Below are 19,502 nucleotides of genomic sequence, written 5' to 3' on the forward strand. Positions count from 1 at the left end.
CCCACCACTGGTTGAACTGTATTAATCCTTCTGAATGTTTTCTAGTATAAATTTGGACAGTGCATACTTAAGTGAAGCATATGGTATTATTTTAGACCATATAATTTTATTGTATGAAGTGTTACAAATTGTTTTATTTTCATGAATATGCAATAAGAGAACAGAGGAACTGGCTGTCTGGCTCAGATCCAGAGCCCTTTGATGTAATGTTCCATTTCAAGCAAAAGTGCAGATAAAGTCTTTGGGTCAGACTGTGCAATTAAGTCAAAGGTGGGGGGGCTTATTGGGCAGCTTTCCCCAACAAAGCATCTTCCAGACATTTAACTACAAGAATGCTTAGCCAGCGTAGCTAATGGGAAAATTGGGAATGCTGTGATAAGACTTAACAAAAGTAGAACATCTATTTGAAGTAAAATTGCAGTTTGAAGAAAGAATTCATGTGGCTGCAAAGTGCATCTATTATTTTACCCATGTCCTACTTTTTAAAATATTAAACTTGCCTCTAGGATGTTTTTTACCCCAACAGTTATGAACATATATCTTTTATGTATATTCTTCTTATTGGTGATAATTATTTTGAAAGCATATATGACAGTTTCATGGAAATGTGTCATATTCCAGTACCTCTTCTTGTAAAAGAAATAAAATAACCTTTGCAGAAATATTTATCAAGTGAACATCTGCACTTTGATTACTTATGAGGTAAGCATAAAACGAGACTAGTGTTAAATATAAAATGGCTTGCATAATTATTATCCTTCTGTCTTGAATTTCTTTTTCTCATTACCCACAGCAACACTGGTGAAAATCAACTCTAAATACTAGACTATATTTAAAAGTTCTAACCTTAGTTGCTTCTGGAATTTGAAAACAAAGACATTAAATCAACTTCTTACATCAGGTTTTTGGCCATCAAACACAAAAGCAAGAATGTCCAACAGGATTTCTATCTCTGTCTTTTTCCTGACACAGATCATTCCACCAGGTGACCAAAATGAATTCTTTTTGATAGCTGAGTCTGAAACCAGTTTGAAAGGAATCTAGAAATCATTTTTACCCAAGAGAATCTGTAACTGATCAGTTACCACCTACACAAACGCCTAGCCTAGCAAGAGGGTATTGACTATTAGAGTATGGAACTGTTTTCATCTACTGGGTCCAGGTTATGTTTCTTCAGGAATAGCTTGATCACTGTCTCTTAAACAGGTGGACGTCACACTCTGTCTGAACAAGGCATTTACAACTCCCTGCATCCATCAATCTTGAGCTACTTTAAATGAACTTTTTGGATTATTCATTTTGTATTATTTTCTATTGGTTAGTAAATGCAAGGGCCTTGTTAATAAGGGACTTTCTCTAGGGGATGCTGATGTTTCTTTCCAAGATTGGCAAATGCTTCACTGTTGATACTTTAGATTTATTTAATTTGAGTTGTTCCTGACCTTTTTGGTTCTCTGTTTCCTATATTGGTGATTCCCCACAATCAGCAGCCCAACATAATGGCCAAGTCATCTGTTTTACTTTTAAAAATGGAGAACAAAGTTTGAGGGTCTACATGTATTCCCACTGAAAGGTATACTGATCTCTTGATTACCCATATCTTCTAAGACATTGATATCCCAAGATATAAACAAACAAATAAATAAATATTAAATATGGAATAATAAAACTGACAGCTGAACATCTTCCTTTCTGCCATTTAATTAGGACTGAGTAATTGGTTTTCTTCACCAGTAGGACTTCAGGGAATTCAATCACTACTTTAAACCCGTCCTAATTTACACTTTATGAAGTCAGCAACCCTGAGTGGCTGTGCTTGTAAAACATGATAAAAATAGTCTGTGGGAGCAGCACTTATATCAACATTGTTTCAAGCTTGGGAAGGGAGCACATTAATGTGTTGTAAAGAAGAGCCCTAAAGTGTAGGGTGTACTCTATGAAAGTAACTTAGGTCTTTGTCATGTTTGTCTTTGCACAATTTGCTCAGCAATTTGAAACGGACAAGGAATTAGTAACCAGTTCAGCTACTTCAGTATAGAACTAATATAGCACTTTTATGAAGTGCCACATCATCCTACTGCTTTCTGGACCAGTTGAGTTTCTGGACCCTGTTCAAATGAGTAAACTGCAGTAATCCAATATTAAACTTATTGGCTATGGAGCATCGGCTCAAGTTTGTTATGTATTCACATATTATTAATGTTATATATATTAAACAGGGCTGAGGTAAAAGCCGCAGCAGCTTTTGACAGCTGTCAAAAGCTGCCGGACAGAACTACGCAGGCGCCAACCGACTGACAGCTCTCGGCTGTCAAAATCACCTGGTAACAGCACGCGCCGCCGATGACAGCTCCGAGCTGTCAAAACCAGCCGACTCCGATTGGCGGAAGCGAACGGCGCGGGAACCCGGCTCAGTCCTGATTGGCCAACCTGTTGACAGCTGCTAGTATAAATAGGAGCCATGTTCTTCTGTTGTTTGCCTGGTTCGTAAATAAAGTTGAGTTGCTTAACTTCGCTGTCTCGCCTGCTTCTTCGCTAAAGCACTGGCGACGAAGGTGGGATGCCTGTTTGCATAGCTGAAGTCACCGCCTAAGGGGAGAAGAGATTTTTTCCCTTAGCCTGAGCTAGTCACTCGCTGAAGTCACTCGGGAGCCTAACTCCCACACAACGCAAGCAGCTGCACCCACGACTAGACAGACAGCATGACGAACCACGGCCACATTCGAGAGTTCAACACTCGCCACCCAGAATGCTGGGAATCTCATCTGGGCCAGGTAGAAGGATACCTGGTGGTGAAGAAGATTACGGACGACCGGGCGAAGGCAGCCACCCTCCTCTGGCTCAGCGGGCCCACTGTCTACGATGCCACTGTGGGACTCTTCAGTCCAGAACCTATCGCCACGATCTCCTATGCTGATCTCACTGAGGGGCTGAGTAAACACTTCATGCCCACGAAGTCAGAGCTCTTCTGGAGGGTAAATTTCGCCTGAAGAATACAGCTCCCTGACGAGCCCGCCAATGACTTTATAACCAGGGTCAGACACGCCGCACGACGATGTCGGTTCCCAGACTTAGAGGACCGAATCCGGGACCAAATCGTCATAGGGCTTAAAGATGAGCGGCTGAGGAGGAAGCTGATCGCCAAGCCCGAACTGACTGGCTGCCATTTATATAACACAATTGCTAAGTATCAGTGTCAAATTTAGATGGAACACCAGGCAGAAAACTTGATTCTCAGGGGAAAGAGTCAGGGGCATCTTCCCAATTTCAAAATTCGGCTCCCAGAATCAGCAACAGCAGGTCTTGCCTCATCTGAATTCAGCTTCAGCTTTTTCTCCAACATCAAGGTCCCTTTTAGCCTAAAGATATTATAGAACATAGGAGATTTGGTGGAGCCCACAGATTGAGTCCCAAGGAGCCAAGCAAGAGTATTGCAACAACACATTTCAATACCTCTTGGAATAGTGTGTTGGAGAGAGAGATGCAAAATAAATTGTTCAGGACAAAGCAACTCAGGTAAATCAAATGTTGCCGTTTAGTTTTCTCATTTGAAACATTATTTTATATTAGGTATGGAAATTTGTATTAACAAACATATCTGGTATTATGTTAACTATTAAATAACTAAGTGGGTAAGATAGATGATCATTTGCCATAGAACTCTAGAGATGTTATTGTTTTCAGGCAGTGATTGGGTAAGCAAGAGATTACACCTAATAAGGTGATTACAAAGCAAATTGGCAAATAAGCAAATAATTAGATGGTGACAAAAAATCTCCTGATAAACTATTGTTACTGCACAGATCAAAATATTGTAATTCACCAATATATTGTTTCAGGTGACAGTATATTTTTAATCTCACAAATTAGTTGTGCTTAAAGCTGTGCTGTAGTCTGTAATAGTACGTTAGCATTTCGAACTATTAAAGTATACTGAGGATCTAAAGGAATGTTTTTTTAAAAAATACCCTGCTCAAAATTAAGTGAATCTACCCCAAAAATAATCTTATCATTTGTATTATATAAAATACAAAGTATAGAGTAATTCTGACCTGGCATATCCTTTTTCTTCAATTTTTGTAACTCAACATTTTATGAGCTTCAAGGTTCACAAGCAAGTACTTATTTTAAAGCAAATCAAAGTCAGCTCAAATTAAAACCATTCTCTTATTTCTCTTACCTGTTTGTAATTCTTTAGCTTTTTAACTAAAATACAAATCAATTCCTAGTCAACAAACTGGAACTTGACATAGGTTATTGGATAAAAGCTGATATACATCAGAGCATCTGGACATTTTTATTGAAGCATGCTGAGATGTAGATAAAAGGACAGGAAAAATAATTCCTGAAACATTTTGTCTCACTGAATCTGAGCAAGGCATTTATTATTATTAACCGGGATAATATTGTCTAAAATAGAAAAGCTATCATAAACATATTCAGAAAAAGTTATGAAAAAAGCAAATTACATGTATATTTTTATTTAAAGTGCTGGTCTTACAACAGATATTTTAAAAAAATTGGTTAAACTCTGCAATTCTTGAACTGCATTTTAATTTCACTGTTTCATCAATTAAAGGAGAAAGTATAAGCATAGAGTGAAAGGGGATAGGAATAAAAAAGTTGGCTTCCGGTTTGCCGACAGCCATAAATGGATGCCTGGAGGACGGCTCCCGTCTTCCACGTCCAGATTTGCGTCGCTGGGGGATCCTAAAAGGACCGAAGAGTCACCCTGGAGGGGTGTCCAGACAGAAGGGGCTTTTGCAGAAATGCGGGGGGGCAGCAACCCCCTCATTAGTGCCTGCATTCCCTTTGTACCGGCGGACAAAAGACTGACCATAGGAATATGGCCAGCTCCTAGGCTGCAGACAGCCGAAGTCGAAGCTACCATCAGGCAACATTAAAGCAGCGTGGAAGAGACGAGAGTAAGATTCCTCTCTTGTACCTTAATCATCTTCTTTTCACCTAATTAAGCTGCTAAGTACTTTTCCCCCTGTGAAGAGGGAGGGGGAATTTAACCCTCCCTTCAGAAGGCGGCAAACAAACTCAGGGGTGTTTTTTTTTTAAAACAAAGAACGTTTAAGAAAGAAATAACAAGAAAAGAACTCTTAAAGTACTTGGGGGACACCCAGTGGCTAAATGTGAAATTGCAATTCTGACTTTCTCTTTAAAAAAAAACCAAGAAAATATTTAAGAAAATAAGATAAAGAGTAACCTTGAACATCAGATGTGAAAGCTTACAATGGAAGAGTTTCAAACACAAATTCATGCTCTGTGGGAAATATCTTACCAAACTTATCAACTCCTTTCTACAGCTGGCGATGAAATAAGAGCTTTTGGGAAAGAATTAGAAAGTATCTCGATGAAACAAACTCAAATTCAAACTGTGACTACAACTAATATTTTACTGGGACAGAATTCAATAGAAGAAATTGAACAATCAAATATACTGACATAAGAATTAAATAGTCAACAAATACAGGTTTTTGAAGATGGTGATGGAGAAAATATGGAAGGAAATTTATTTGAACCAGGACAATTGTTCCAAGAGGTGAAAATAATAAGATTTGGTGCTGTTGGCAGATTCTTTAATTCTTCAATGGTGGAGTCTGGAGGTCCACTTCAATATGAAATAGTAATACAAGAATGTTTTGATGACCCTGAGGCAAAGAAGTGTAAAATGGCATGGCAAAGGAAGAAAGCAAGAATACGAGTGAAGAAATATGAACATTTTTAGGAGGCCAAATAGATAATATTAAAATAGACAGGATGGTACTGGGACCATGAGAATGTTTTGATGAGTAGATAAAAATATTGATTAACTAATAAAAAATAATAATAAAAATAAAAAAATAAAATACAAATGTATGAATATTAACATTGAAATATTGAGTTTTTCTAAATGATATGGGTTAAGATGTATACATGCTAAAAATGATAGAATATAACTAATATATTTGGATGCAGAGACATGGATGTTTTGAATGTTAAAATGGAACAAATTTTGGTTAATTTTTAATATGTGGAAACTATAAATGAGAAATAAAAATATCTTATTGCCCTCCTCTTTTCTTTTTCTTTTTTCTTTCCTTTTTTCTGTTTTTTTCTCTTTTTTCTTTTTTTTCTCCTCATGATATGTATTTTAGTGACTACTATTTTAAATATTCTATAATTGTTATAGATATGGAAATGAGGTAAATGAGAACTGGATTACACTACTAGATATTGAAGAGAATTGTATAAAGGAAAAAGAGATTTTTTAGTGATATGAAATTGAAAAATCTTAAACGTTTTAATTTTAATACCAATGTAAAATTAAGCTAGAAAAAATATATAAGGTGTTTGATGTTTTTAAGATGGAATGTTAAAATATGAAATATACTAAAAGATTGATGGATATATATTCAAAAAATAAAATAAAATAAACTATTAAATGTTTTATGAATAGCAATAAGAAATATGTTAATCTAGATAAGAGATAGTATATATCGAACAAAAAAGAGAGAGGAAGTATTGGTTATAATAATGTGGAGATCTGTAATAATATGTGTTTGTTTGAAATGGAAATATTGTAACTCGGATACCACGTTGCTTCTTAAAGATATTATTGTAAATGTTGGAAAACTAATAAAATATTATTTAAAAAAGGAATAAAAAAGAGTTTACTTTTGTTCCAACTACTTAAAACTAAATTGCATTTCTTAAGCCTTTTGAAATTGATTCATAGACCATATTATAATTTCAGATTGCGTGCATCAGAGCTACAAAATACAATAATTCTCCTTTTTTTGTCAAAATATTAATTCCTGATGCATATTTTCATTTAGCAGTTTATTCATCATTTTCAAATTAGTAGACTGATAAGAATGTATGTTATGAAGAAGTGGCTTTGAGTAAGATTTGGGATTTAACATAGTATTTCATTTTATAATCTATATTAAATACAAGAAACTAATACTTTGCATTTAGGATAATTAACTATAGAATAAGGAGGATCATTCTCCACATGTAAAATGCTATATTATTCATCTGTGAAATGGGAAAATGCAGATGAATAAAACAGGATTAATGACATAATTAACAGTAAGAACTATATAAAGTATTAATCAAGTGATAAGTTTTGATTTTTGTACTAGAATATAAAATTTGCTTAATAAGACTTTATAGATTTCAGATTCTCATGCTTTTCCAGATTCCATATACTTAATATAGCAATACATTCAGTTTCAAATGCAGAATCTAAGCAGTTTCACGTAAATCAAATGGATTGCCTAAAATAGGTTTTGAGGGGGTTTTTTTGTTTTGTTTTTGAGAATGGATTCTTGACCTTTATCTTCACATTTCAGTAAAAGGAACAAAATTACAGAGTAGCATTTTTAACAGCCATCAGAGAATAAGCAATTTTAATTTACATTTTAAAAAATCCATTAAATTAAAGTTATCAATCAGCCTGGTTTTCTTGAAGGTTGACTTAGAAAAGGCACAGAATAAGTTTGGGAGAGAATTTAGCAGTTCTTAAACAAACAAGCAGTGTTTTCTTGAATTGAGGTACAGTTTTGGCAAAAAAAACCCCAACCCTTGTTTTCGCTTAGGCTCATTTCCCTAACCTAACCCTATGCAATTTTACATGTATCAAGGAATTAGGATTACATAACTTTGTTCTATAGAGATGGACCACTATAAGGAAGAAAATACATCTCTTGCGTAGTTGTAAGAAAGATCAGAATGTTTATTTTCACCACTATTAACATACTAAGGCTTGTGAATGCTCAAAGGGATTTTTTTAATAAAAAAAGTCTAAAGATTTATTTCCAGCATGAAATAGTTTTCTTTTTTTTAATTTATTAAATTTATTATTTAAAACATTGGACACGGTACAAACGGACTGACATACCTTCTTGTCTACAATATTCATATATGTATATATACACATAAAATACACTTAAGATACATATCAATTATATATAATAATACAATACTTAGAACAATTAACCAATCTATAAATTCTAATAGAGAACTTCCTTTTGTTCCCGCCAAAAATAAAACTTATTAGAAATTTTGTACTAACCTGATTGATCCTTATTTTTAATTTCCAAAGTTAATTTATCCATTTCTGCGCATTCCCAAATTTTCCTTATTACCTCATTTTCTACTGGAATTTCACTCCTTTTCCAATTCTGGGCAAATGACATTCTTGCTGCTGTAATAATATGAATCATCAGATACAACTCTTCTTTGGGGTATTTCTCTTTTGTTATACCCAATAGGAAAAATTCTGGACTAAACTCAACTTCTTGTCTTAGTATTTCTTTTAGCCAGGTCCAAATCATTTGCCAAAATCTTTGTGACTTGCTACAGGACCACCACGTATGAAAATATGTACCTAATTCTTCGGAGCATTTCCAACATTTGGGAGATACTGTCTTATACATTTTGGCTAAACGTGCTGGAGGAAGATGCCATCGATAGAACATTTTGAATAGGTTTTCTTTGTAAGATGAAGCCAGTGTTATTCTTTTATTTCTGTCCCAGAGCGTTTGCCATGTATCAAGATCAATGCCACAGCATGAAATAGTTTTCAAGCACCTTGATCTCTTAAGCAGGCAAAGCTAGTATTGTCTCATTTTTTATTTTAGCCACATTTAAGCACATGACCCATATGATAGGCAAAGGTTATGAGCATTACAAAATGAATTGTATTTCATACAATTATCAATTTTTTATTTTTTTTTCCAGAACCACGACCATTCGTGCATAGCTTGTAGGATCATCTATCGATCAGATGAACACCATCCTCCAATTTTGCCTCCAAAGGCTGATTTGACTATTGGATTACATGGGGAATGGGTGAGCCAGCGCTGTGAAGTACGTCCTGAAGTGCTCTTTCTTACTAGACACTTTGTTTTCCACGACAACAATAACACCTGGGAAGGTCACTACTATCATTACTCTGATCCAATCTGCAAGCATCCAACCTTCACTATTTATGCAAAAGGCCGTTACAGCAGGGGTGTACATTCATCCAAAGTGATGGGAGGGACAGAATTTGTCTTTAAAGGTAAGATTCTGTTCTCTTCAGGTTCAGATTCTTTCAGCCTGAGTGAGAGGGTGATGTAATAAGGTCTACTGCAGGGATGACAAACTGCTGGCCCGCAGGCCAGATGCGTCATCTGGAAGTCGCGCCCACCCCATTGCCGGCAATGGCAAAACCATCCTGATACGTTGCGCAATGTCACGTGACATCAAGAGTTTGACATGTCTGGTCTACTGGAAGAGATGGAACGTGTGAGGCGTGTGTTTCTTCCTTTTGGTTGTGGGCAATGATTTTAAACCTCATGAGGGGCTTCATGCACTAGTGGATTTTTTTTGTTTCGTGTCAAAACATATCAGGAAGTTACACTGCTTCTGTTTGCCCATTTGTATTGTTGTAATTTAATTAAAGTCTCGGAGGGTGTGCAAGTTAAGGCAGTTAATCAAGAAAAGTTAAGATATGCATGTTATTAAAGGGAAAAGATAGCAAGGGCTTGTTTATGTTTTAGGTAACAAGAAAAGTAGGAAGGAAATAGTAGTTTCAGGCAGTTTTCCTAATCCCCTGCCTTTAGCTGTATTGTGTTTATAACTGCTAGAATTATGTTTCTGTGTTGGCTAGGGAATTCTGGGAATTGTAGTTCACATATTCTAAAGTCGCTAGCTAAGGTTGAGAAACACTGTAGAGTTTTCAGGCAGAATTGTAAGCCCAATATATTTGAAGGGCACCGAATTAGAGAAGGCTGGCATAATAAAGAGAGATCTTTGGAAGCAACTTTCACAGTGTAAGTGTAGAGCTCAATACAGTCCTTGTTTAGTATGGTTAAGCAAGGTTTAGCCCCTTGATTTCAGACTGTGTGCAGGTAACTTCCTGTCAGCTCCTTAACCCATACATATCCTTTCCTAGCATTGTGCTGTCATTCTTGCAGGGCAGCTACACAATCCTGAAAAAGGCAAATTTGACTTCAGGCATTTCCAACAGGTGCTGTCTAAAAGCTTAAGCACATACTTGAAAATCTTCTTCCCTTTGAATCAAAAGTGCTCCCCCACCATATTGCTTGAGATGTTGGCTTTGGGCCAGGCAAACACATTATAACACTAAGTCCACAGAGCTGATTAACAGACTTTTGTTTTCTTTTCTTTTTTTAAAAAAATCAGGTGACATGACAAAATTTAAAATGTACCTTTTGCAGGTTAATTATAGAACAGCTTCCCTGGCTAAATGGTCAGTTAACTGGCATAAAGTAAAAGTAAAACTAAACTTTTAAAATGAAATTACTTGTATATTGGTAATGGCAGGGAAAAATAAAACTTTTTGCTGGAGTTTGAATTTTTATATATGACATTGACCCAGAATTGAAATGGAACCAATGTCTGTCTGCTTGATAATTCTTTTGAGGGAGACTATTCAGTTCAGTTGCAACTCAAAACTAAAATCATTTATATTACATATAGTCGTTCTTCTCAGGATCAAAATAACTTAGTTCATATAAAGCAAGTTTGTTTTTCCACAAACTGGTGTTTATAGATTATCATTCCTCAGGAAATTATGCTAGATGAAGTCTCAAAAGAAGGTAATACGTTAATGGCCACCATTCTATCTGAAGCTTAATTCCCATTTGGCAGCTACAGAACAATATTTAATATTTAATTGAAGTTTTGCATCATTCTCTCTCCACAATATTTCCATAAATACTAGTTTATAAGCTTGGCTGGCCAAGAGCATCAAGAAACAAAAACATTTATCTTCAATTTTCCATCCAAGAAATTAATTTTCAAATGGAGCATTATTTTTAATGGGATGTTATGTGCAAACACAGAGTTGTGTAGTTTGTGGAATGCATTTAGAAAAGTTTGCATTGTTTTAAAAATTAGTAGATGACTTGATCTTAACTGATCCAAAAATAAGTCAAAAATTGTAAATATAATGACCTTTAATGAGTAGATATATTCTACACTTAGTATGTATATTTCATGATCTAATTCTAAAATTGTGAAAGGTATGAATTTGTTAAATTACATTTCTATTTTAGAAAAAAAATAGGATTACACCATATGAAAACATTAATGTCTACATACTGATTATTTATAGGTAATGGGGGAAGGAAAATAAATTTATCCCACTTTGCTCTTCTTGCCAGCAAATAATAAATAATAATAAACCTTTATTGTCAAAGTACAACATGTGTACATTGAGATTAGCTGAGCCTCCCCCCCCGTGCTCTCTCCCCCCAACACACAGTGACAACAAACCCTCCATCCCACCACACTATGTGAACCAACTACACCACACACCGGCCTCCCAAGTCAATTCTGCATAAGATTATGTCCCATTCAAAAGCCTAACAGCCCACGGATAAAAGCTATTTTTCAGCCTGTTGGTACGGCTGGCTATATTCCTGTATCTCCTACCGGATGGTAGGAGAGTAAAGAGATACCGTCCAGGGTGTGAGTCATCCCTGAGAATCTTCCTCACTCTTCCAAGGCAACGAGCCCTGGCAATGTCATGAGATAAATGATAGGATTTCTGCATTTCTAAGACTTTCATATGCACAATTGTTAAAACCAAACTGCAAATTACATTTATCACATTTTTTAAATAAAAGCTTTTTTCCTGCTACTTTGTTCTAATAAAAGAAACCATAAGGCTTTGTTCCTGATCCAATTTTACAAGAAATAACCTGCATTCTCCTTCTAAGTAGTGTTTGCAATAAATATGTATTAAAAGTGTAATAAAATTTTCAGCAAAACAACTGTATGAGATCCACACAGAAGATATGAATCCCTTATTTTTCAAAATAAATTTTACCTGTATTTTTAAGATTTTATTACTATAGTTCAAGCATCAGATCAAAACTAATAGCTCTAGCAATTTCAGAGTTTAATCGCCTGAGTAAGTTATCCAGAAGTTATTTGTACCTAGGTTAAAGAAAATGAGAAAATTTGGGCAATATTGCTCATGGCTTCACTCCAAGGTCTCTTTAAGATGAGTTACATTAATGTGTACTAGTCTCATCGTTGTTAAAATTGTCAAATGTGGGTAGCTAAATGTCATTCTGAGGTACAGGCCCTCTGTTGGGAATTATTGGTAATTGAACTCAAGGACCTTGCAGATGGATGACTACAGTACAATGTAACATCTGTTTCTCCTCTGAGACCTTAAGGCAGGGGTGTCAAACTGCCGGCCCATGGGCCGGATGCATCATGCCAAAACCACGCCCACCCCATTGCTGGCAATGGAAAAAAAGTCATGATACATTGAGACACGTCACGTGATGTTGCAAGTTTGACATCCCTGCCTTAAGGAAGGTGGACTTTATATACTATTCTGATGGCCTGTGAAAGATATATTTTGCCCATAAAATGTTATTGTAACATTTTATCCTAAAAGCTTACCTATTTCTATATTTCACTCAGCTCCCTCCACTGAAATCAAATGCAACTACCCACATAAAGTTTCAGGTGTCCACTCACAAAACCTTGGCAGTAATAAGCAACACAATTACGTATTTGTAAACACTATGCATTCTAAAATTGTAAAAAATGCATTGTTGAAATACTATTTGTGAACAAAGCCCATTCAAAACTGCCAGCTCATTGCTTTTCTGGTTGCACAATATCCACATATATTGGATGCAAGATGATGATCTCTGGAAACATTTGGATTCAGCAGAACACAGCTACAACAAAAATTATTTATATTGTGTTTGAGGGATATCATTTATTATTCACAGATCAGTAGACAACTTTAATACTGCAAACATAGTTATGCCACTTTTGCATCTTAGAAAACTAGAGTATTTTTTTATTATTAAAGAGTTTTACAAAATTTTACAATATATCCCCAAATCCCTCCCACCCCAACCCCCCACTTCCCCCCCCACTTCCCAGAGCTAAATACAGGATTATAGTTACAACAATCATATTCTAAATAAAAATTTACACAATATACAATCAACCAAATTCGTACTGCGCTTTAACTCTCTCTTAGCATAACTACTAACACTAACAATATCCCACTAAATTCTACTCATAAGCTAAATGGAACTTTTTGGTTCCATATTTATTTTCAATATAATTTATCCATCTCCTCCAAACTGAAATATATCTCTCCTGTGAGTGATCCTTTAAATAAGCAGAAATCTTGGACATTTCTGCAAGATTAGAAACTTTAAACACCCATTCTTCTACCGTGGGCAGATTGTCCTTCCAATATTGTCCCACCAGTAACCGTGCTGCCGTTATCATATTCAACATCAGATTAGTCTCTTTGACATCACAATTTACAACAATACCCAGTAAGAACAATTGCGGGGAAAACTTTATCTTCCTCTTAAAAATCTTTTGAATGTTCCACCAAATTTTAATCCAGAAGGCTTTTATGTTTCTACAAGTCCACCACATGTGGAAATAGGTAGCTTCTAAGCTACCACACCTCCAACACTTAGACTGCAGATTAGGATACATGTTGGACAACTTCTTGGGATCCAGATGCCATCTATAAAACATTTTGTAAAAAATTTCTCTTAAATTTTGAGCCTGGGTAAATTTAACATTTCTGACCCAAATTATCTCCCAGGTGTCCAACGAGATTGGTTCCTGAATATTTTGTGCTCACTTTATCATGCAATCTTTAACCAATTCTGTTTCCGAATACAATTCAATTAAAGCATTATATATCCTCTTTATATGTGCACAATTTGAATCTCTAATTTGCTTTACTAAATTTTGATCTGTGATTGTGATACCAACCTTTTGATCTGACTTCCACCTAGCTTTCAATTGGGTATATTGAAACCAAGAGTAATTTATGTTTTCTTGTCTTAACTCCTCTGCTGATTTAAGTTGCCAATCATTCCCTTGCAATTTGAGTAGCTCCTTATAAGAAACCATATCCATACTCACTCCCATAGATACACCCTCTATCGCGTGTCCAGGAATTCCCCAAATCGGTATTTTATAATTTAACTTATTATAGTACTTTTTCCAGACACGCAGTAAAGCACTTCTAAGAATATGGGATTTAAAAGCCCTGTCTACCTTCTTATCATAAAGCAAGTATGCATGCCATCCATATACCAAATCCCATCCCTCAAGATGAAGTATTCTCTTGTTAGTTAAATTAAGCCAATCACTAACCCAGGTCAAAGCTAGAGTATTAATCCAGTACTGTCACAAACAGAAACTAATTCTTTTGAGTGTTTTTATATTTTTCTGCACAGCATATTTTCTAAGTATATACTCAGTAGCTACAATGTGAAAATACTTTGAGGGACACAATGAAGATGGAGCTAAAACGAATACTATCTTTAGCTGCATGAAATGCATTCTGTCCCCACTGCATCAGTTTTTCAACAATTATTCAGGGAAGGACAATAAAGCACTTTTCTACTTGGTTGGGATTGCCCTGCTGTGGAAGCACTGCCATCACTCAGATCAGCTGTTTGTTCTTAGTCAAGTCTGCATTGATTACAGCAACCCTGACTACAATAATAGAGGCAGAAACAAACAATAATGTCCAGACATATAGATGGACGGGTGACATTTTAGGTCCTCTCAAAGCATTATTTTAAGCCTATTTCTAAAGACCGAGCATATATTGAGAATATCCATATAAGATTAATTTTAATAATTTTAATTTTAATTTAATTTTAATCTTAATTTTACTTAATAACTGGTAACATAAGTGGATTTTGCTTTTATGATATCTGAGATATTTTCACTCGGTGCATAAAAATCTTGCAAGATGTGGTAGATCAGGGGTGTCAAACTGCCGGCCCGCAGGCCAGACGCATCATCTGGAAGCCGCGCCCACCCCATTGCCGGCAATGGCAAAACTGTCCCGATACATTGCGCGACATCACGTGATGTTGCGAGTTTGACATGTCTGTGATAGGTGGTAACTTAGACACCTTTAAATATTAGCCACATTGATAGAGGATATATCTGTTAACATGTTAGTCATGAATTCTAATGGAATCTCTAAGTCTAAAAAGTGGTAACGGAAAATCAATGGTTTAAAAGGAAATAAAAAGGAATAGTTGTTTTTTGAAAGGATCTTGCTGAATACCATTGGAAATAGAATGCTGGAGCAGATGGGCAAGTGTTGGAATACCTTTGAAGCAAATTAATTTTAGGCCTGTTACAGTTACATCACTTTTAATGTATAAAAGCACAGTTTAAAGGAAAACCATAATTTAAATATAAGGATTTTGATAATGTTCACAGAATAGCATCAAGTAATGACTGGACTATTGTTATTCTTCAAAACATAATGAGCGGTTTCTTCTTTTTGCAGTGAATCATATGAAAGTTACCCCCATGGATATAGCTACAGCCTCTCTACTGAATGTTTTCAATGGAAATGAGTGTGGAGCAGAAGGATCCTGGCAAGTTGGGGTGCAGCAAGATGTGACTCACACAAATGGATGTATTGCTTTGGGAATCCGTCTGCCTCACACAGAATATGAGATCTTCAAAATGGAGCAGGATGCCAGGGGGAAATACTTGCTATATAATGGCCAAAGGCCTAGTGATGGATCCAGCCCAGACAGACCAGAAAAAAGAGCAACCTCCTATCAAATGCCCTTAATTCAGTGCACATCAGCAGCCCCAAGAATAGAAGGAACATTAAAAGAAAACATTTTAGGATGGTATAATAGTGGAGCATCGGCAAGGAATTCCTGTGCATTTGTGCTAGCCACAATAGTGGCTGTTTATACTGTGCCACACTTGGACCTTCTCAGCTAGAACATTTTGAAATTTCTCAGATCAGGGCAATATAAGAATTGGGATTCATGAGAATGGCATTTTAAAGACAAAAAAGAATATTTTCTTGATGCACTTGAATGCCCAAAACTTTTTGTTATTTCTTCATGCTTTCTTATATTTGAATCATGAACAGCACTCATTTCTTTGAGCTTCATCCAGTCTGATCTACAGTCTGACATGACTGCACAATAGTAATTGCACTTTAAGACTGCAGTTTCTTTATTTCATGTTAAAAATTCTGTTACAACCAGAACATATTCTGCAACTTTTCTTCCATCAGCTTTGCTGTTGCAGTCCATTGAATTAAAACAAAAATCTTCACTGATTTTAATTATCAGGTATTATATTATACCTTTATCGTGCCAATACTAGAAAACTGCATCTTTAAGCTACAGTGTACATATGTATATACACAAAAATTCAAACCATGGATGTATCTAAATATACTTTTATAGATTTTACATATTAAATGCTTAGAATAAAAAAAACTGACATGAACTTCTCAAAAATTGAAAATTTATAAAGATTTTGTGAAATTCAGTGATGCAGAATAACACATGACACTTTTTATATTGTTGCTCAATACATGATAAATTAATGATTTTCTGATTTCCAGTAACTTGTAATTAAAATTTTAAAGTAAAATGGGGGAGGAAAGATCACAAGACTTCTCATTTAACAGCTAAGGTATTTTTTAAATGTATTTTCATGAAGAAATGTTGCTATATTCATTGCACAAACCTTGAATTTCATTTTATTAATCTGGAAAATTCATTAAAACAGCTAAGTTCTAATAAATGTCATTCTTTACAAGGAAGCTTTTAAAACTAAAAACATGTAGCAATTTCCTGAACAGTTTATAAGCAACTGGAGTCAAATTGCAAACTTGTATTTGGTTGAGCAAAGTAGAGGCATTTTAGATGAAGTGTAACTTCATCTTTATTATTAGTAATGGAAAAGAATACACTACAAATATGTATCATTGTTCTTTTTAGGGTCACAGCTCCTTCACCAAATATGAGAAGTCCAGAAAACACAGTATTCTCCAGATTATGTTGTTTTCTACAGGTGTGCATTTGTGTGTACCTATGCACTCACAAATGCCTACATGGTTGCCATCTACTAGTATGCATGCCAACTACTACTGTGCAGAAAAAAATAGTAATGGAACAGAGCATATGGATAAGCTAAACAACCATTATATCACAAAATATAAGAACTAGATAAATCTTACATATCTTATAGAAAAGAGTACAGCATATAGATTATGATTTAGCCATTTTATAACTTCCTTAACTTTAGAAGTCTAACCAATTAAAAATACAAGAAAAGGGAAACTTATCCTTTGAAATAAAACTTTTAATATAATGTCATGTCAAATTGAATTTTACAAATTAACATTGTAACTTATAGTTTATTCCCTTTTTAATAAAAATGGATTATTGAAAACATTGCAAAGAATTGAATATGAAATTAAGAAAATTGTTATCTATTTTTTTCCAGGAATTATGTCCAAAGCTGAATAGCAATTCTGTTTTTTTATTAATGTTATTTTTGAATCTTTACAGCTAGCAATATATGTAGATAAATCAAAAGTACAGTAGTACATCATGATCTTTATTATTTTTCAAATGTTTCTAAATATGATTTAAAGATGTTATCACCTACCGACTTCACTTTGGAAGACAAATGTATAATTCTGCAGTAATGACAGTTGTATTTAAACCCCATTATTTTTGAGTTTTTAAACTGATAAGGTAACAAGTTAGTTTTATTTTAACTGTGAGAAATAGAAGTTAAGACTTAATGTGGTCAAACTTCCAGTCAGGCCTCTATACCAGGGGTCCCCAATCCCCGGTTCATGGATCAGTAGTGGGCCACAGCATGGCAGCAACCGTACCACACAAACAAGCAAAGCCCCATCTGCAGGATGCAGGCAGCACACAACACCACACCCCTTCTGTCTGCAGAAAAACCTCTCTCCACATAATTGGTCCCTGGTGACCAAAAGGTTGGGGACCTCTGCTCTATACTGTATTCACTTACATGTACTTCCCACATAGTATTTGAGGATTTATGTGCATGTTTATTGACACAATTTCACTCTCAAAATTTCAGTTTACATACTAAGCTGATTGGCAAAACTGTTCCACTTTGATATTTAATAGGGAAGATGAAGATATCACATGTTTTTAAATTGAATCTTGCATAATGCACGTTATTGTTTAATGCTAATAAAGGGACTGAGATCTGAAATTTCCATCTCCTAGTACCTGGTTATGTTTTTGAAATTTACACTGGTGCTGGCTTAAATAATTTCCTTCTGATTGTTTAGGAAAGAAACAAAATATACTAAAATCAAAGGCAGATGAAACTATAAGCTTCCATTAAAATAAAACAAAAAACAAAAAGAACCTAGAAATGAACATTCACAAGATGTATAAAAAAGCCACAGAGACATTCTTAAAAGCAAGCAAATTAGTATCATTTGAAATATTCCATTATTGATACTCTGGCCACATATTAATTTCCAGAAAGAAAATTCATTTATACTAAAGGCATTCGTTTAAGTAATGAAATGCAAGTAATCAGGTGTATTTTCTGGTGTTGACAGGCAAATGGATTTACATGTGTGCAAAAACTACACCTACTGTATTAAAACCAATACAGTAATCAGCAAAACTTTTGGGATTAGGTTGTAAACTGGTTTTATATTTATGTATGTGCCCAGAAATTATAAGATAACACTTTTTTCTAATATTTTATCCCTATTCATTTTCTAAATTTACAGTGCTTGGGAAACTTGAGCATGTTATGTTAACTATTTAATTATGTTAATTCTATATTAATATCCTAAATACATGAAACTATTTATTAAAAGATTAATTATTCTAACTAGAACATATTTTTCTCAACTACAGCTGTCTCTCATTTGTTGCTATCCAGATGTGTTGAGATTGAAACTGCAAGCATTCTCTTAGAAATCACGGTTGCCAAACCTCTTTAAGGGTGTAAGTCTATGAAAATTGTTCCGTTAGATTGCAAAATGAAACATTTTGCTGTTTTACAAAAAAGTGACATGCTATAGTGAACTAACATTAAATACATTCTAGTACGAATTAACCAATTCACCTAGAAAAAAAGGTGCATATAAAGTAATTCTGGTAGAAATTAGCTTTATCTTATTTACAGTTGAAATTATTTATATCCAACTATCTTAACTTTTAAAATAGCAGGAAATGCTCACAAATAACTTGGCATGACATTGCAGCTAACATTTAAAATTTTCTTTTTGCTCTTATATTCTTTCTGATGGGAGATATAAAACCATTTAATATTTCCTAACCCACTTTTTTTTTTTTTGCAAAAGTTGCAGAGCAAATCTGAGTTTTATAGTCATTAATCTACTACTATGCATACTGGTTATTCTGTAATGTGTAAAAAAAAAGCAATATGGTGTAAGCATTGTTTTAAAGTGAACACAAGAAGACGATTTATGTAAAACAACTATTAGCACGTCTGTACTAGAAACCAAAGCTATGCAGAAAAATGTTCCAGTGCTTCCAACAAGAATTAAAATGTTGCCATCTAGTGGTAGCATTTTGCCTCAAAAGATGGATAGATTTCATAGTAGTAATTATATTTATCTATCAATACTACTCATTTATTTACAAGTCAGGGGCAGACAGCCAAACACTGTGGTA

The 19,502-nt window shown here is 34.8% G+C and overlaps 1 protein-coding gene across 1 annotated transcript in view; it reads left to right on the plus strand.

The window, feature by feature from the left end:
- Nucleotides 1-19,017, plus strand: part of APCDD1 (APC down-regulated 1) — a 36,121-nt gene extending 17,104 nt beyond the window's left edge. Inside the window, exons 4-5 of the mRNA XM_083359362.1 lie at nt 8,737-9,058; nt 15,326-19,017. Of these exons, the coding sequence (XP_083215488.1) occupies nt 8,737-9,058; nt 15,326-15,777 (774 nt within the window). The 3' untranslated portion in view covers nt 15,778-19,017. The remainder of the gene's footprint in view (nt 1-8,736; nt 9,059-15,325) is intronic.
- The last annotated feature ends 485 nt before the right edge of the window (nt 19,018-19,502 follow it).

The sequence above is a fragment of the Vipera ursinii genome (assembly GCF_947247035.1).
Source record: "Vipera ursinii genome assembly, chromosome: 3".
Classification (NCBI taxonomy): domain Eukaryota; kingdom Metazoa; phylum Chordata; class Lepidosauria; order Squamata; family Viperidae; genus Vipera; species Vipera ursinii.